This window comes from Lactuca serriola, chromosome 9, assembly GCF_051521515.1.
Source record: "Lactuca serriola cultivar US96UC23 chromosome 9, Lser_US96UC23_V15, whole genome shotgun sequence".
Taxonomy (NCBI): domain Eukaryota; kingdom Viridiplantae; phylum Streptophyta; class Magnoliopsida; order Asterales; family Asteraceae; genus Lactuca; species Lactuca serriola.
This window is the reverse complement of record NC_136416.1, coordinates 160,211,748-160,230,244: the sequence shown is the minus strand read 5'-3', so window position 1 is coordinate 160,230,244 and position 18,497 is coordinate 160,211,748. Positions and strand designations below refer to the sequence as shown.

Below are 18,497 nucleotides of genomic sequence, written 5' to 3'. Positions count from 1 at the left end.
TTTGATATTTATTTAATCTTATTAACCAACTTATAATCATTATTAGAAAGAAATTGAAAAGTCATTGGAGTTTCAAATGAATGTGGTAAAATGAAAAATATATGAGAATTTTAAATGAATATGGTGAAAGAAAAAATGTTTCGTTTATAACATACTATGATATAATATGATATGATATAAAACCAGGAAACTATATAAAAAAATGAAAAAACAATGTGATAGCTTCTTTGTGTTTTCCAATTAGATACTCAAAATCAGAAATCTGAAACAATATATAAAATCATAAAACCAATTGAATACTAAAAATTATAAATGGTAAATAACCAGAAAACCAATCGCGATTCAGTGAGTATTAGGGTTTTCCACATGCTGTTTATTCAACCGGCAATTAGCAATATTAACAGTTAAAAAATAAACAAAACTTAAAACCAGAAAACCCATGTCACTGAAATAATCACTTATTTTAATCCACAGCAGAAAAAATGACATCCACCTTAGCAAAAAGATTTGCATGTTTTCACATAAATGTAACCCAAAGCGTAAGTTGAGGGACTCTGACAGTAGAGGAAATTTTTGAGGACTAATGAGGAGATTTCGGATAGTTACTTGGTTTAAAACAACTTTTCTCTTTGTTTATAAAGCGGAAAATATATAAAGTTGCTAACTACAATTACTAATTGTATGACTAGAATTCGACCTCATGCTGTATTCAGCAACGAGCTTGGAAAAAGCAGATAATTTCTCTTCTAGCAACTTCGTAGGTGAATCATATTCTTCAATCAGACCTGCATGTCAAGGTAAGCACAGTAATCACAACCAAAGTTTTTATGGACACAAAAGATGATAGCAGTTCATGAGTGAAATGTCTAAGGTTAAGTTCACACAAACCATCATGTAAAACTAAAACCATGTCACTGTTGACAACAGAGGTGATCCGATGTGCAATTGTTATGACAGTGGAGTCTGAAAAGTGTTGCCTAAGCGTCTTCTGTATCATGTTATCTGTTGCTGTATCAACTGATGCAGTCGCCTCATCAAGAAACAGAATCTTGCTTTTCTTCAGTAGCACACGTCCAAGACACACCAGTTGCCTTTGACCCATACTCCAATTCTCTCCATTTTCAGTAACTGTAGCAGTTTTATAATACATAGCTTGTGAAAAGTTTGTTTTTTTTTTGAAAAATCGAATATGAATTGGTGCTAAAATGGTGCAGGGAACAATAACCTGTTGAATCAAGTTGGCCTTCCTTCTTTCTAACCTCATCTCCAATCTGGCATTTATCAAGAGCCTGAAATGATGAACTGAATGTATGTAATAGCATAAAGAGAAATCAAATATCCTTTTACTTTTTGTTCTTACTATTTTGCTACACACTTAATTGTGACACTTATCATATTTAATTATAGTAATAATTTTTTTTACACTTGTCATCGTCTAAAAGTGATAGGAGGATTGGTAGAAATAAAAAAGTAGATGATATTTAATTTCTCCAGCCAGAAATCAAATATCCATCTATTTTTTCTTTGTACTGTCTTCTTACACACTGAATATCATATTTAATTAAATTAATAAATTTTTATTACATTTGTCATTATCTAAAAGTGGTAGAAAGAAAAAGTCAAAGGATGTTTAATTTCTCTAGCAGAAAAATCAAATATTCTTGTACTTTTTTTCCTAACATCTTTATACAAACTTAAGATTGTAACACTTGTCATAATTAAATTAATAATTTTTTATTACACTTGTTATCATCTAAAAATGGTATCTAAAAGTGGTAGTAGGATTGGTAGAAAGAAAAAATAGATGGATATTTAATTTCTCTAGCAAAGATAGAAATCAAATATCCTCCTATTTTTTCTTTATAGACTACATATGAATTTCAACTTCATCCCATGTACCTCCCAAATCTGGTCATCTGTATATTCTTCAAGTGGGTCCATATTGCTTCTTACACTTCCATTGAACATGGTTGGATCTTGAGGAATTATGCTTAATCTAGATCGTAAGTCATGAAGTCCAATTGATGATATGTTGATCCCATCTATCACAATTTCCCCACCAATAGGTTCAACAATACGAAACACTGTTTGTATAAGAGTAGATTTACCACTTCCAGTTCTCCCTACAATTCCAGTCTTTCTACCTCCATGGAAACTGCATGTAATACCTCTCAACACAAGTGGCATGTGTGGGGCGTATCGAACCTATTCACAAACTTTACACTTTTAGCCCCTCTAACTTCTCTTTCAACATTAAGAAGAAAAATAGTAATCACCTGTAGATTGATGATATCAACTTTTCCATGTGAGGGCCAAAAACTATCAGGTCTATTTGACTCTATTTCAAGAGGAGGCTCACTAGGGATAGAACAGTATTGAAATATTCTTTCAACTGATATAAATCTTATTTCCACATTGCAAAGTTTTTGTATTGCCCAACCTTGTATTTTATTCAAATATAATCCATACGTCACTGCTAATCCCGCAGTACCTTTGATTGGGGAGAGGGGGATGAGTTGTTTATTCCTTGAAACTGTAATCCAAATTATTTCATGAAATTTACTTACTTGGATTGATAGTTCCTTCAGGAATGGAGACTAGAAAAATTAGAGTGAAGGAAAATATCACAGAGGACAGCATATCCAAACGTAAGCCTAACCAATCCAGCGCACCAACTACATGTAAATTTGGTCTGGAATAATTGTCAAGAAGATTCAAACACGTGTTTTCAAATCTGCCATTCTGATCGAAGCTTCTGATTGTTGTTGATCCGGTTATTGTTTCAGAAAAATGTTGTATGACTGGGGCTTTGCTTACTCCAACCAGTCGTGCAAGTTCTCGTGCTGAAGGTATGTAATATCGCTTCAAATACAATTAAATTAATACATGTAAAACAGAAGATGGAAATTAAGTAACTACATAATCATAAATATCAGATATACGGAAGTAGAAAGTAATTACCTGTAAACAGATGCATATTCCAATTATGGGAATGAAAAAAAGGAACACTGGCCAAGCAGCAAGAGACATAACTATAACAATGCCAAAAAGCTGTACCACCACAGCGACAAAAAGGATCATTGTATCTGGTAATTTTACATCCACTGCACTTTGATCTGTAGATGCCTACAAAAAGAGTTCAAGTAAAACTCTATGTAAACTCGCTCTTATTTGTAACCCATAACTATCATCAATTGAGCAAAATGAAATAAAAAAAGTATTAACTTACTCTATTTAGAATTCGTCCAGATGGGTTCGAATCAAAGAAAGACATCGGGGCACGAAAAATACAAAAATGCATTTTGTAGAACAGCTTGTTGGCTGTTTCATATCCAGCTTTCATAACAAGCATTGCTCTAGTTAGAACACAGAAAGCGCATCCAATTCCAAAACTCACATAAACAATAATGTGCTTAGAGCTTCCAACACGAGCTTCAATACTTTGTGATGCAGATGAAGCCCAAGTCATCCAGTAACTACCCGAGATTTGAAGGACCTCAAATGTAATTTGTGCTAAGAATACCAACAAAGCAAGTGCTCCTCCATATGCAATTGTAAGGTATTTGAAATAGGAAGACAAGCCAACTTTACCTTTCTCTCTTTCTTCTTCCTCCACAAGCTGCCTTTTCTTCCCATTCGGGTAAACTTCTTTACCCTTTTGACTGTTTACATTCTCCTCCTGAATATGATCCTTGATAGTGCCCTGGGTTCTTTTGTTTTCATTCGCATCCTTTAAATCAGATGCTAACTTCTTCCCCATTTCTAATAAAGCTTCTTTGTGTGCGCCAACAAGTTCTATAAAGTTGCTTCCAGTGTTGACAATATCATCATATTTTCCAGCTTGAGTAATTCTCCCATCCTTCATGACCTAGTAATGTGGCGATTATATTCAGATTGGAATCTGCATGAATATATGAAAAGCAAATGAAAAAAGACTACTTCTATCAATTACCAGGATGAGATCTGCATCAGGTAAAAACTCCACCTGATGTGTGACATAAATTACTGTTTTTGATTCCAAGAAGTCCAGCATACATTTCTGTCAATAGATTCACTTTAGTTAAATTCAAGTACACAAGTAAAACTGAACAACATTAAAACCATTAGTGTACATGTATTAGTGTATATGTATTATATTTTGTGTAGCCCAATTGCTTAGATATTTAGCCCATGTATTGTTCCAGCTGCCCAATACTTTGTATCTGTATATATTGTTTTGTATAATGGAATACACGTTATGAGAAAATAACATTCTATCATGGTATCAGACTAATTCCAAGAAACCCTACTTTCCTTCATCTCCATCTTGTCTTCGATCCTCCTGTTACTACTGGCCATAACCCTAGCTGCCGCCGGCCAACTCACCCTCTCTTCCGCAATCATCTCTCCTATTTTGCCTTCCACCCCTCTACAATGGTTGGTGAAACTTCAAATCCCACAAATCAAAAACCGTATGGTGCTCTCAATATCAAGACTTATGTTCACATAATCCTTGATCTCAATGAACTCAATTATGATGCATGGCCGGAATTGTTTGAAACCCATTCTCGCCCTCCTCAGGCATCACACTCATACCACTCATCATCTCCATATGTTTTAATAGGTAACAACAACCGCAACAACTCCACCTCATCACGTGGGAATCGCCCCAATCTGCCAAGGCGCCATGGCAGCCACAACAATGATCAGCAGCAGCGCCGACAGCCCCTTCTGCGTCTTCTGAAAGCCATCAGCATGTTGCTGCCTAGGCAGCACTACCAACTTCCTTGACAACCATTCACATGGAGTTATCATCCCTTCTGGCCCGGTTATAGACCCAACAGCTCCGGTCCTCAGCAGCCTCGTCGCTTCTCTGCCACTTCTTCGGTAGCTCCTTAAAAACTGGACATTCTCGGTCCGCCTCCAGCAACCCCATCTGCTGCTGCTGCCTCTGGACAGCCTGCTGCTCGGTCATGCCTACCCTTTAACCCCATGGCAATGGTTTCCCCCAATGACTTAAGACCAACCGGCTGATTTGGCACAAGCTTTCAAATCCATGTTAGTGAATATGATGGACATGATGCAAATTGGTATATTGATACGGGAGCAACTTCACACCTCGCCTGTATCAACTTCACACCTCGCCTCCGATACAGGTAGTCTCAAGTCTATTACAAATAATTGCACTATAAATTTTGTTCTTGTTGGCAATGGTCAATCTAAATTACACACTTCTCATAAACCCTTACATCTTCATAACATCCTTGTCACACCTAATATTATCAAAAACTTAATCTTTGTGTGTCGATTTACATATGATAATAAAATATCTAATGAATTTGACCCCATTTGGCTTTTCTGTGAAGGCTTTGGCAATCCATCAGGTCCTACTTAGGTGTGACAGTACTGACGATTTATATCCAGCTCCTTCATCACTCCAGTCTTCTGTTGCCCTCATCACAAACAGTTCCTCTTTATGGCACCAATGCCTTGGTCATCTTGGCGCTAGTGTTTTCAATAAATTAGTTTCTAGTCATTTTATTTCATGTAATAAAACTTCTTTCTCATATCAATTGGTCGATGTGTTAGCTTGGAAAACACAATAGATTACCTTTTGTTAAATCAAACTAAAATGTTTTTGCTTGCTTTGACATTATACATTCTGATTTGTGGGAAATCTCCTATTCCAAGTATTAGTGGCATAAATTATTATAATATTTTTCTTGATCATTTCTCCCATTTTCTATGGGTTTACCCTTTACGATAAAGTCTGATGTGTTTGGCAAATTTTTACACTTTTGTGCTTGCATTCAAAATAAATTTCAAACTGAAATCAAACAGTTTCAATGTGACTATGGGGGTGAATTTGATAACAAACATTTTCATAGCCTTTTTGACCAACATGGAATCTCCTTTCGTTTTTCATACCCTAAAACTTCCCAATAAAATGGAAAGTCGGAATATATGATTCAAACTATAAACAACATAATCCGTATCTTACTATTCCAAGCCCACTTTCACCCACATTTTGGGTTGAAGCCCTTTACATGGCCACCCACCTTCTCAACATAACACCCTCATCCTCCATAAACAATAACATGCCATTCACCAAATTATACCAAAAACCTCCCCCAATTCTCTCATTCTCGTGTCTTCGGCTGCTTATGTTATCCTTATATTCCCACTCTTCACAAGTTTGCTCCAAGATCCACACCTTGCATTTTCCGTGGCTATCCATCAAATCACCGTGGATTTAGATGTTTTGATCTCGCCACTCAAAAAGTTCTTATTTCTCTCCACGTAGTTTTCAAAGAAATTGTTGTATTTCCTTTCAAAGCCTTCTCTCCAAATCATCTACACTCTTACTCCTTCCTTGACACATCATCTTCCGACATATCTCCCATATTTTATGACATGTTCCTTTCTAACCCTCCAACACCGGACACCACCACTCCTCTCGGTTCTACCACAACCGAAACTCCTTCCATAATGCCTTCGAATAACACAACCAACACCATTCCTCTGTCTCACGGCTCTCCCACAACCCAAAACACCATACCAGCTCCCTCCACCCACCCTATGGTCACTCGCTCTCGTGTTGGCATTTTCAAACCCATCCAAAGCCTTAATCTTCACACCACTACCGAATCTCCTATGCCTAAATCTTATCTTCAAGCCCTTCAAGACCCCAATTGGTCTATTGTCATACAAGAAGAATTTAATGCTCTTATTGATAATAAAATGTGAACTCTTGTTCCGAGGCCCCAAGGGGCCAATATTGTTCACTCTATGTGGTTATACAGGATGAAACATAAGGTGGCTGGCTCTCTTGAACGCTATAAAGCACGCTTGGTGGCGAATGGAAAAAGTCAACAACTCGGGATCGAATGTGAAGAGACCTTTAGCCTAATAGTCAAACCAGCTTCCATCAGGACTCGTTTAGGGTTTTCTCCTATGAAGGGTAGCCGCAATAGAAGACCTTAAGCACCTTTAAATATGTCCCAATCCCTGGAAGTTAGGGTTTCTCTGCCCCAAAGTCACGTAAAGGTCCGATCTTGATGTCCATGCATGGTGTATTTTGCATTATAAACCATAAAAACTCCATTAATGGTTCCTAGCTTCAATGCCCAATGGTTGCTCCACCATGGCTTCTCATTTTCGGACTCTATGGACCCTCCAGGTCCAGATCGATGCTACAAATTCATAAGAGGGGTTTGATGCATTCAAAACCCCACCAAGAAGGTAATACAAGCCCTAATCCACAAAAGAAAGATCTACTCAAATAGGGAAGAAAGGGGGTCCGAATTGATACCTCCAACTGATGCTCCTTGGTTGTAAATCGCGGATCTACAACCTTCTCTGCCCCTTTGGCTTGAAACCTTCCTCTTCCTTGCAAGACACCCATCAAGAAGCTCCACATGGCTCTCTCTCTTGCCCAAAGCACTCAGGACTCGTTTAGGGTTTTCTCCTCTAAAGGGTAGCTGCAATAGGAGACCTTAAGTGCCTTTAAATATGTCCCAAACCCCGAAAGTTAGGGTTTCTCTGCCCAGCACCTAGAGTGAGTTTTACGTGTTCATTCAATGCCTGAATGCTGCTTGCTTCGTGCTTTGTGTAATTCCCAATGATGGGATTCAGATACCAAGTGAATGTGACGACATTCAGGAGGTAGATGATTGGAATCCTAAGGGGTTTCTCAGCAGCTGATGGCAGATAAGTGTAAGAACCTAGGAGGTGACCTTAGTCAGATGAGTATGATGATAGAGTAGAGCATTCCTCTGGGAAGCGGGCACATGTGTTGGGATTGGCGATTGAGAAGGTTGAGCAGCTACTTAGGGAATCTGGGATGGTTCGTGTAGAGAGTATGGGTAGATGTGGCAGGTAGTATGGGCCCGTACTAATGAAATCAGAGGACCCATACCTGATGCAGGTAGTATTCCGGAGGATCTAAGTAGCAGATCGAGAGGTGGCGTCATGGTTCGAGTACCATGATAAGTAGTAGATCGAGAGGTGGTGTCATGGTTCGAGTACCGTGATAAGTAGCAGATCGAGAGGTGGTGTCATGGTTCGAGTACCGTGATAAATAGCAGATCGAGAGGTGGTGTCATGGTTCGAGTGTCATGTTATGTAGCGGATCGAGAAGTGGCGTCATGGTTCGAGTACCATGATTTGTAGCAGATCGAAAGGTGATGTCATGGTTCGAGTACCATGATTTGAGGTAGATTGAGAAGAGAGAACATGGTTCGAGTACCATGAGATTAAGAGGAGATAACATGGTACAGGTACCATGATTCATAGCAGATCGAGAGGTGGCCACATGGTTTGAGTACCGTGACACGTGGCGATTAGTGCTTCTGGGTTTACCGGTTATTCCGTGGTGATTGTCTAGACTGAGAAAAAATATGAAAGAGTATGGGGCCAGAAGGCCATGATGAACGAGTTTTAGTGAAGTATCCCTTGAGAAGGAAATCGAGTTAGCTCCGAGGGATTGTTGGTGAGATGCCAGTTGGAGTCGCAAGACTCATGGATGAGTAGGGATGATGTGTTATGGAAGAATACGGTCTGGGCTGGGCGACTGACCGATAGTGGAGATGTCACTCTCTATGACCTGAGTGGTGAAAATTTCGTTTCCTGTGGGAGACATAAGAGGTGTTAAGATTTTGGTTTCTGAGTTTGGGGGTAGGCCCTGTGGGATTGCACTGATAGTGATCTTTAATCAGAGTATATGGCAGTAGGTCTGCCGCGAGATAAAGATATAGCTTGAACAGGTCGTCCGTGGGGACTGAGATGGTCAAGGACCATGATATGCCCTACTTGAGTATAGCAGGGCATGTGTTAGCTGCAGCGTCGATCGATCAAGAGGAGAATATCAGGGCAGTGGATCTTATTATCTTTGATGAGTATCGAGAGTGGTAATGTGGGTTCTGCTCTTATCATAAGTGTCGTGATGGAGCGTTGGTTGAGGAGTTGAGGATGAGGAGAATGATAGTTCATTATTTCCAGACTAAGAGTCAGGGTTGATACTGGACAATTGGGAGGTCCGGTGATGGAATGGTGTGAGATTCTGAATGACTAGAGGCAGTCATGATAGGAAGTTCTGAGGATTTCATCTGAGATTCGGGGTATTAAGAGTTTCTTGATCTCTGTCGGGGAGATTATCGAGTGTTGTATATCACCTTCCAAGGTTAGGTGCGATGTTACTAGTGGAAACAGTTTGTAGGATAGACTGTTGGTGCGCCAATTGATAATGGTTCAAACCCTAAGTGGGGGAGAATTGGGTATTTATTAAGGAGATCAGAGATTTGTTCAAGAACGGTTAAAGATCTGGACATAGAGACCTACGGTGCAGATTCATGAATCCAGGGTTATTGGTGATCGAGGGTAGGTGCAGAATGAGATGACGCATGTGGTATGTGTCTGAGAAAGGATGAGTGAATAGAAAGATTCCTTGTGGCCTGTGCTTTTCGGGGTTAGCATATGTCGAGTTTGAGTGTGATCGGGTCGCTGGATTGCGGATGCAATAGCTGAGGTTTGAAAGTGAAGGTATAGATTGTAATCTATATCCCAGGGAGGGCAGCGGTTGATTCGTTAACCAATCTCAGGGTTGATATGAGTAGTTCCGTATGAGTAGTGACCAGTAGAGGGGGAGTTTTGGGTTGTTGACAACATGTTCTGAGCCATTGACAATGACTCGATGTTTCAAATTAGGAGATGGAATACTCGGCGGTTTCAAGTGGTGCGAGAGAAAGATCGGTTGAGAGATTCTGAAAGAGCAATGCGGTATCCAAGCATGGGGTCTTGAGTATGAGATCAGTGGATTGGGCAAAACATCGGGAGATTTTGTGTTAGTGTACCAAGGTATCCGGGTATGATGTCCTTATTTCTAGATTATTCTGAGTTCTAAGTTGAGAGCTGGTAAGTGATGTAGCAAGTATCTATGGCTCCGGTGGGAGCACTTCGAATAATTGGTGATTAAACGAGATTATTTAAGAAAGAGGATTGCAATGAGAAAAGGAGTTTGTCATGTCAGTTGTCGTCAGGAGTAGTGATGCTTACTTTTGGATGGGTATGTGAGCACCTAGCTATGTTGGGCCGTGGAGCTTAGGTGAACGGATGCAATGTGTGGCGTCAACTTGAGATTGAGACCGTGGTTGGTAAGACAAAGTGCTGCAAGGCTGCAAGGAGCTGCAGCTTCCATGAGTTAGCAAAGGGGTGTGGTGATACTACGGGGAGTCGTAGTATTCACCAGCTAGTCAGTCGGAGGTTGTGGTGATGCTGCGGGGAGCCGTAGTACTCACTAGTCAGTGAGAGGTTGTTGTGATGTCGCAAGGAGCCGTAGTACTCACTAGTCAGTGAGAGGTTATTGTGATGCTGCGGGGAGCCATAGTACTCACTAGTCAGTGAGAGGTTGTTGTGATGTTGTGGGGAGCCGTAGTACTCACTAGTCAGTGAGAGGTTGTTGTGATGTTGCGGGGAGCCGTAGTACTCTCTAGTCAGTGAGAGATTGTTGTGATGTTGCAGGGAGCCGTAGTACTCACTAGTCAGTGAGAGGTTGTTGTGATGCTGCAGGGAGTCGTAGTACTCACTAGTCAGTGAGAGGTTGTTGTGATGCTGCGTGGAGCCGTAGTACGCAATAGCCAGCGAGAGGTTGTTGTGATGAGTACTCTCTGGTCAGAGTAAGACGCAGATGAGTTTTAGACTTGGGTAGCACTAATAATTGAGTTTTTGGGGGCCTGGTGGTCGAACCAGGGCAAGACTGGGGTCTCCATGTTTGTCGGGAATTTTTATACTTTGATTGGAGTTGTGGTTGTCGCAACCCAAGGGAATTGGAGAAGTGGTATATGCGCGGGTTGCGTATCATGGGTCACGAGTTAAGTGCTTCATTGGGACGAGTGGTTCCAACTCTGGGTCGGACCAAACTCTCGAGTTCGAGTTTGGATCTGGTGGTGCGTTGGGTAAGCGAGATGAGATTCTAGATTCCAAGGTGGATTTTATGATGGGGGAAATTGTTTATCATCTGATGTCTTAGACCGGTGTAGGTCAGTACTCGGGTACAGGAGGTACCGCAAGATGCATGGAACTATGAGCAATAGACGATAGAGGTCGGGGTTCAGTTAATCTTCAGTTGGGAGTGTAGCATTCGCTTGGGGTAAGGCGAACTTCGTGACTTGTGTGTCACAATGGGCCGATGTAGTGAAAGTGAGAAGGAAACCATTGAGATGGTTGGGATAATGCAATGGATGACCTTGGAGGTCCAACAGTTAGGTCGAGGTCACATAGTACTCAGTGTTAAAAAGGGGTATGAGGAATGGAGTTGAGGCTTATGATTTTAGATGTCTGAGGACATTTCTGAGAAAGCACGATTATTCCCTTGTGTCTGAGGGCAAAGTGTTGAGAATTCATTATTCGGATGGGTTCCGATAGCAGTTCGGTGGATATGCCCTGGTGGGACGTGAACCCTCCCGTTTCTTGGGGCATGATTCGGATCGTTACTATGTTCGGTATGAGGGATCGGTAGCCGATTGTTGGATTATGTTTGGAGAGAATCAGAAGGGTTGGTTTCTTCCGGGATTGGGAACCCCTGTTTGGATTCAGGTGTCCAGAGAGGGTGATAGCTGTGTGGTATGAGATCCTATCGATGACGCAAGATCTGTATGTTGAGGAGCGATTTTGAGGGCGAAATCTAATTTAAGTGGGGGAGAATTGTAACATCCGAATTTTCAGGGATATGATTGTGTATGTTAAACTTGAGATTGAATGAGAGACTCGACGAGTTGAGGGTCCAACTCGCCGAGTCGAGTCGTGTTTCTCTCGTGGTTTAATGAGTGGACTCGACGAGTCAGGGGCAGGACTCGCCGAGTAGGTGCTAGGCAGAGAAACTCTAACTTCCGGGGTTTGGGACATATTTAAAGGCGCTTAAGGTCTCCTATTGCGGCTACCCTTCAGAGGATAAAACCCTAAACGAGTCCTGAGTGCTTTGGGCAAGAGAGAGAGAGCCATGTGGAGCTTCTTGGTAGGAGCCTTGCAAGGAAGAGGAAGGTTTCAAGCCAAAGGGGCCCGAGAAGGTTGTAGATCCGCGATTTACAACCAAGGAGCATCAGTTGGAGGTATCAATTCGGACCCCCTTTCTTCCCTATTTGAGTAGATCTTTCTTTTGTGGATTAGGGCTTGTATTACCTTCTTGGTGGGGTTTTGAATGCATCAAACCCCTCTTATGAGCTGGTAGCATAGATCTAGACCTTGGAGGGTCTAGAGAGTTCGAAAGTGAGAAGCCATGGTGGAGCAACCATTGGGCTTTGAATCTAGGAACCATTAATGAAGTTTTTATGGTTTATAATGCAAAATGCACCATGCATGGACATCAAGATCGTACCTTTACGCGACTTTGGGGTAGTAGGAGGTTAGATCTGTGAGTCAGGGCTGCAGATCTGACCTCAGGTGGATGAATGAGTAATCCAATGGAGCCAACTCGTCAAGCCCCTGGGATGACTCGACTAGTTGTAGCAAGTGTGACCCAATAGCCTTGGCCAGTGTTGACTCATCGAGTTGGGAGTCTACTCAGTGAGCTGAGCAAACCCTAGGAAGATCATTGAGAGTTCGAGGGGACTCGGCGAGTCAGGTCAACATGGAATGTTGACCCAGGTTGACTTCTGTTGACTTCATGAGTGGGCCAGTAAGGGGGCAGGTGGGGCCAAGAAGGGGTAAAATGGTCTTTTACCCATCCCGAAGGTCAAAAGAGGAAAAGTTGACTTAAGGTATAAAGAGTAATAAGACGGATAATGATTGAGATGCTTGTCTTATGTGTTAGGCGGAGGCTAGTTCAAGATTCCGAGTGCTTGTCGGTTACCTGCTAACCGAGGTGACACTTCTCACTATACATTACCTAGGGTGGTATCTATGTGCAAACTGGAGGGTCTTACGTGTTATGTGTTTGCTTGAGATTATGTGTTATGTGATTTATGTATGCTATGTGATATTAGACCGGACCGGAGGGTCCAACGACTTAGACCGGACCAGAGGGTCCAACGAGCTACGAGACTGAAGGGTCCCGCTGAGACACATTGACCGGGGGGTCTTACCGAGTTATAGCCTGAAGTGGCTTGTGTGTTGTATGTGGTATTTTGGGGAACTCACTAAGCATTTATGCTTACCATGTTATGTGATATGTGTTTAAGGTACTACAGAGGATCGCGGGAAGACGTCGACTTTATTTGTACATACTGGCAGAAGATTATGTTTTTGAGATTCTTGGATATGTTTTATTGTGATGACATCTGATAAACATGAGATTATAAGAATATTGTATGAGTTTTATTGTGCTTGAAAAATGAAAAATTGTTTTGAAATTCACGTTGTTACATATCTTATGAAGTGCAATAATTTTTCCTATTTATGCACGACCCTAGGGAACCACATCTTCATGCCTTGAAGCATATTCTACGTTAAGTTCGTGGTACCCTACACTATGGGCTTCAACTACACCCCTCCTCCACCACGAGCCTTATTGTGTACTCTGATACAGACTAGGGAGGGTGCCTTTCCACTGGATGCTCCACTAGTGGCTATTGCATTTTCTTGGCGACAATCTTATCTCTTGGTCCTCAAAACGTCAACCAATTCTTTCTCATTCGAGTGTAGAAGCTGAATACAGAGGTGTCGCCAATGTTGTGGCTGAAACTTGCTGGCTACGTAACCTGCTTAGAGAACTTCACTCTCCCCTTGGCAAAGCAACCATTGTCTACTGTAACAACGTCAGCACTGTATACCTATCCTCAAATCTTGTTCAACATCAATGTACAAAAAATATAGAGATGAATATCCACTTTGTTCGAGACAAGGTTGCCACAAGTCAAATCTGCGTCCTTCATGTCACTTCATAACCTCAGTACGCCGACATCTTCACCAAGGGACTGACATCATCCCTTTTCACGGATTTCAGGTCCAGTTTGAGCATTTTCCCTCATCCTCCTGCTCAAACTGGGGAGGTGTATTAGTGTATATGTATTATATTTTGTGTTGCCCAATTGTTTAGATATTTAGCCCATGTATTGTTGCAGCCCAATACTTTGTATCCGTATATATTGTTTTGTATAACGGAATTCACGTTATGGGAAAATAACATTCTATCAAAAACTACTAACGAAGCACTCAGTTTGCTATGAATTGAAAATCAAGAAAAGTGAAATGAGTTAACTCACTTTAAAGATATGGCTTCCTGTATGAGCATCAAGAGCACTGAATGGATCATCAAATAGATAAATATCAGCATCATGATAAAGCGCACGTGCTATCTGTATCCTCTGTTTCTGGCCACCACTCAAATTGATTCCCCTCTCCCCTATAACTGTTTGATCACCAAACGAGAGAACTGCAAGATCTTCCATCAAGGCGCATGCTTCAAGAACCTTATCATACCTTTCTCTCTCCATTTCCTTACCAAACAATATATTCTCTTCTATCTTTCCACTCTGGATCCATGGAGTTTGACCAACATAAGCCCTTGAGCCACCAAGTTTGACATTTCCTGATAATTTAGGCACTTCTCCTAGAATACAAGACAATAAGCTCGATTTTCCTGAGCCAACAGTCCCACACACAGCAACCCTCATTCCATGAACAGCTCGGAAATTTATATCAATCAGTGTTGGATTAGCTGATGTTACGTCCCATGAGAAATTCCCATTGATGATGTCAACTGCAGTGTCGGAACTACCTCTTGGATTCTTTTCTACTAGATCAGAATCTAAGTCTTGAAGATGAAGGAATGATGCAATTCGATCAAGTGAGACTTTAGTCTGTGCTATCATAGATACTGTATGCGGAAGATTAAATGCAGATTCTTGAAGAATTTTAAATGTTGCAAGAGCAGATAATACCTTCCCTGAATCAAGTTGAATACCAGCAAGAATACATGTCCCAAAAGTGGAAATAGCTACAAATGTGGGTGCAACCCAGAATGCGAAAGTAATCATAGCCAAAGTAAAATTATTTTTGTATAACCATCTTTCCTCATCCCTCCTGATATCATGAATTCTAGACAAGAACTTCATCTCCCATCCATGGAGCTTGAGAATTCTCATGTTTTTTAAAATTTCAAAAGTTGTTTTCATCCTTTTATCTTTATACATCATTAGCTTCTCCTGAAACTTCTTCTGGAAACGCCCTAGTGGTATATTGGTTGAAACCACAATTATGGTAGCAACAAAAGCAGCAAGTGAAGAAAGTCCGAGATTTTTATACAAAATTACTAGTGCCAAACCAACTTGAAGAATCACTAGCCAAGGGTTGTGCATGTAGTGGCTAAATTCACCTATTCTTTCAGCATCAACAGCCATTAAATTGATTATTTCGCCATTGGATTGCCCCTGCTTTGACTGAGACGAAAGGGTCAAACCTTTAAGGTAGATTGTTGCAACTAAAGAAGATCTGGCCTTGATTCCTGCTTGTTGTAGCTTAAAATCTTGATGTCGTTGTGCTAAACACTCCACTATCTTAGCAACAATGAATGCAGAAACTAGAAGAAAACCCCCCTTTATGTCTCGCTTTCCATTTACATATTCTACATATGCATCTATGAGGAAAGGCCCAACATATGAAGCCAAAGTATACACAAGAGAAAGAAGTGCGGTTATTAATATGTCTCTCCATATTGTCAAGATCACAGCCTTGGCGAGAACAAAAGTAGTGATTTGACTATTTTCTCTTTTACCCGATTCTAGTTTACTTCTTAAAGCCGAAAAGGCTCCTCTTGCGCTATTGTCACTGTCAAGTTCTGGAACGTCTTCAAGGTCTAATGGCTTCTTATATCCAGTAGCAATCAGAGGATGAATCCAAGAGAAAGTTAAAAGACTAAAGATACTTGTGGACCTTGTAGTTGAAGGGGTTATAGTCGTGCTAATGGTTTTGGACTCCCTTGAGTTGTCATTCAGGAGGGATTCCGATTCTTGATACAAATGGTTTAGAGTTCCATTTTCGATGTTACCAGAGAACCCCACATAACAGAGACATAGACTGACAAAAGTAGACAAAGCCTCAAAGACCAAGAACTGAGGTGCCAAGTATTGATTTTGTTGGTAGTTAAGATAGTTCAAGACAAGGCAAAAACAAGAGATTAAGGAAAAAGAAAGCCACCAAACCTTCAATACAATGGGATATAAGGATTCGGTGGAGTTAGAAACATGGGTGTGCAAGTACAAAGAAACAAGTGACCAAATAAATGTTCCCAGAAGAGTATCACGAGAGGTAATAATGTTTTCATTGGTCCTACCATATATATACCAATAGAAAAGGTTCAATAAAAGCACAAATAGGTTAAGAAGGACAAGAAGCACACAACAAAACAGGGTCTGCTTGTAAAAGAAGGACCTATTGTTGGACCTAAGAATTTGTTTAGGACCTCCATTGCTATTATTCCTGAATTTTCTGCCAAGCCAAGTGATGAATAACAGAATGAAGAAACCAAGGTATAGTGAACCAGAATACCCATGCAAGAGCCTAGGGGTCAGGGGAATGTTGGTAGCATCATCTGTCAAAATACTCGAAAGCGGAGAAAACTTAGCAGCAATACCCATATTAGTGATGCTTCATGATCTTCCTTGTTTAAGTTTATAAAATGATCGACCTTGGTGGGGAAAGAGAGTTTTGGTGAAGTCTACTGTAGTCGTATTGGTGCTAATGATGCTCAGATCTGGGTCCAATGCATTAGGTACATAAATATTTTATATAGTCTTTTTTTATTAGAAAGATACCCTAGTCAAAACTAATCATCTGGAAAAAAAAATATATAATATTAATTAATGACTAAACATCATTAATTAAAAAACAATTATTATTTCTACTTTTAGTTAGAAAATACTAATTAATACATATCTTTTTATAAAAAAAATGATAATAATACATATTAGGGAAAATTTCGTGTATACCCTTATTAAGCTGTAAAATATCATATTTACCCGACATTAAATCTAAATATCATATATACCCTTCTTAACATTTAAAATATCATATTTGCCCAAATTTATTTTTTTTAACCATTTTTAAAATGTTTTTAAACAGTTTTTATATTTTATAATCATTTTAATTTAAAAACATAATGTCAATTGAGTAATTTGCCCTTCAATACTTAAAACCCTTTTGCCCTAACTTGGATGACCATAATTGACCCAACTATCCTAACCCTTTTGTTGATCACGCCTGGAAGTATACGAATTTCATTGCACTAACTAACTGCATACATACGGTGCACACTTCAAAGAAGTATTCTCTTCATTCAACGTCATCTTCAGCAGCGGAGCAGCACCTGTTGACGAAGAATCAATTATGAGAAGATGGCAACTGAAGTCGTATCAGGTAATACAATGTGGAGTACTATAGACTATTATTGCCAATTCTGATTTTTTTATTACACAATTCTGATTCTATCAAAATTTTATCGCTTATTTTGCCTTTTTATTACTCACCTGGTAACGGTCAAAGTTTTTCATCTTTAATTACCACTTATATATACTTGTAGCACCCAAAAATTTACGTCAAATTTAAACTTTTAATACTAACAAAAGAGTCAAATAGTATTTGCTTTTACAAAACATTTCCAATTTGTTTATCATCATAGTGTCCCAAAATAGATCATGAGGATGAGGAGCGGTACAGTCACGCCTTTGCCTTCCCTCGCTCTCCTGAAGTACCTGAAACAATAAACTGAAAACTGTAAGCCCGAGGGCTTAGTGAGCTACCCCCAAAATACCAACACCATACTGACAGAAACCACTGCCATAACGAACAATCAAACAACATACATACTGGGCCATCGGCCGGAATGGTCCGCCCTACTGGGCCTATAGTCTATCTGAATCTATCCCGAGCCTTCGGCATGACTGGTCCGCCGCGTGAGCCTATAGTCTCCCCGGGCCGCTCAGAGGGTGTGTTGGCCTTCAGCACAAAACAGGACCGCCTCAACCCAACCAACAAGTAACTAATCATGTACGCATACTATCATATACTGGCATATACACATCGAAAACATATCTATCTCATTGACCATCAATCATAGAGTTTCACTTGTAGCTAGAGTATCGACCTAACTAGTCACTAACATACCAATCCTTACGGATCATAAAAGCATAACATACTATCTATCCTGATTCCGATCTAACAGATCCGAATCATATGTAGCATACCATAACAACCGATCTAACCGATCTCTAGTATAACAACCATCCTAAACATGATGAATTCTAAAAAGGCAATAACATAACACCCATCCTAAAAAGGATGAAATATAGCATGGCAATAACAAAGCAACCATCTTAAACCAGGATGTAAATGATAGAGGGCCGGCCTTGGTGTCGTAGACCCTATCGATATAATGAGGATAACTCACCTCGCAGATGTCGATTGAAATGCAAACTCCAACTATCAAATCACTTGACACGGGCACCACCACCTATAACCATGGCACAATATACTCATACGTTCTTACTCTTATGAGACACCCCATAACCTCTTAGTAATTCCTGATCAAG

General features: G+C 40.3%; 1 protein-coding gene across 1 annotated transcript; it reads right to left on the bottom strand.

Moving 5' to 3' along the window:
• Positions 1-451: 451 nt before the first annotated feature.
• Positions 452-16,646, bottom strand: LOC145077077 (ABC transporter C family member 3-like). The gene is made up of 10 exons (XM_079022854.1): positions 14,175-16,646; positions 3,953-4,039; positions 3,230-3,868; positions 2,962-3,126; positions 2,568-2,862; positions 2,277-2,491; positions 1,900-2,205; positions 1,226-1,289; positions 889-1,128; positions 452-785 (listed from the first exon to the last, which is right to left on the bottom strand). Exons 1-10 carry the CDS (start codon positions 16,545-16,547, stop codon positions 661-663), a joined length of 4,509 nt encoding a protein of 1,502 aa, XP_078878980.1. The 5' UTR covers positions 16,548-16,646; the 3' UTR covers positions 452-660.
• Between the last annotated feature and the right edge of the window lie 1,851 nt (positions 16,647-18,497).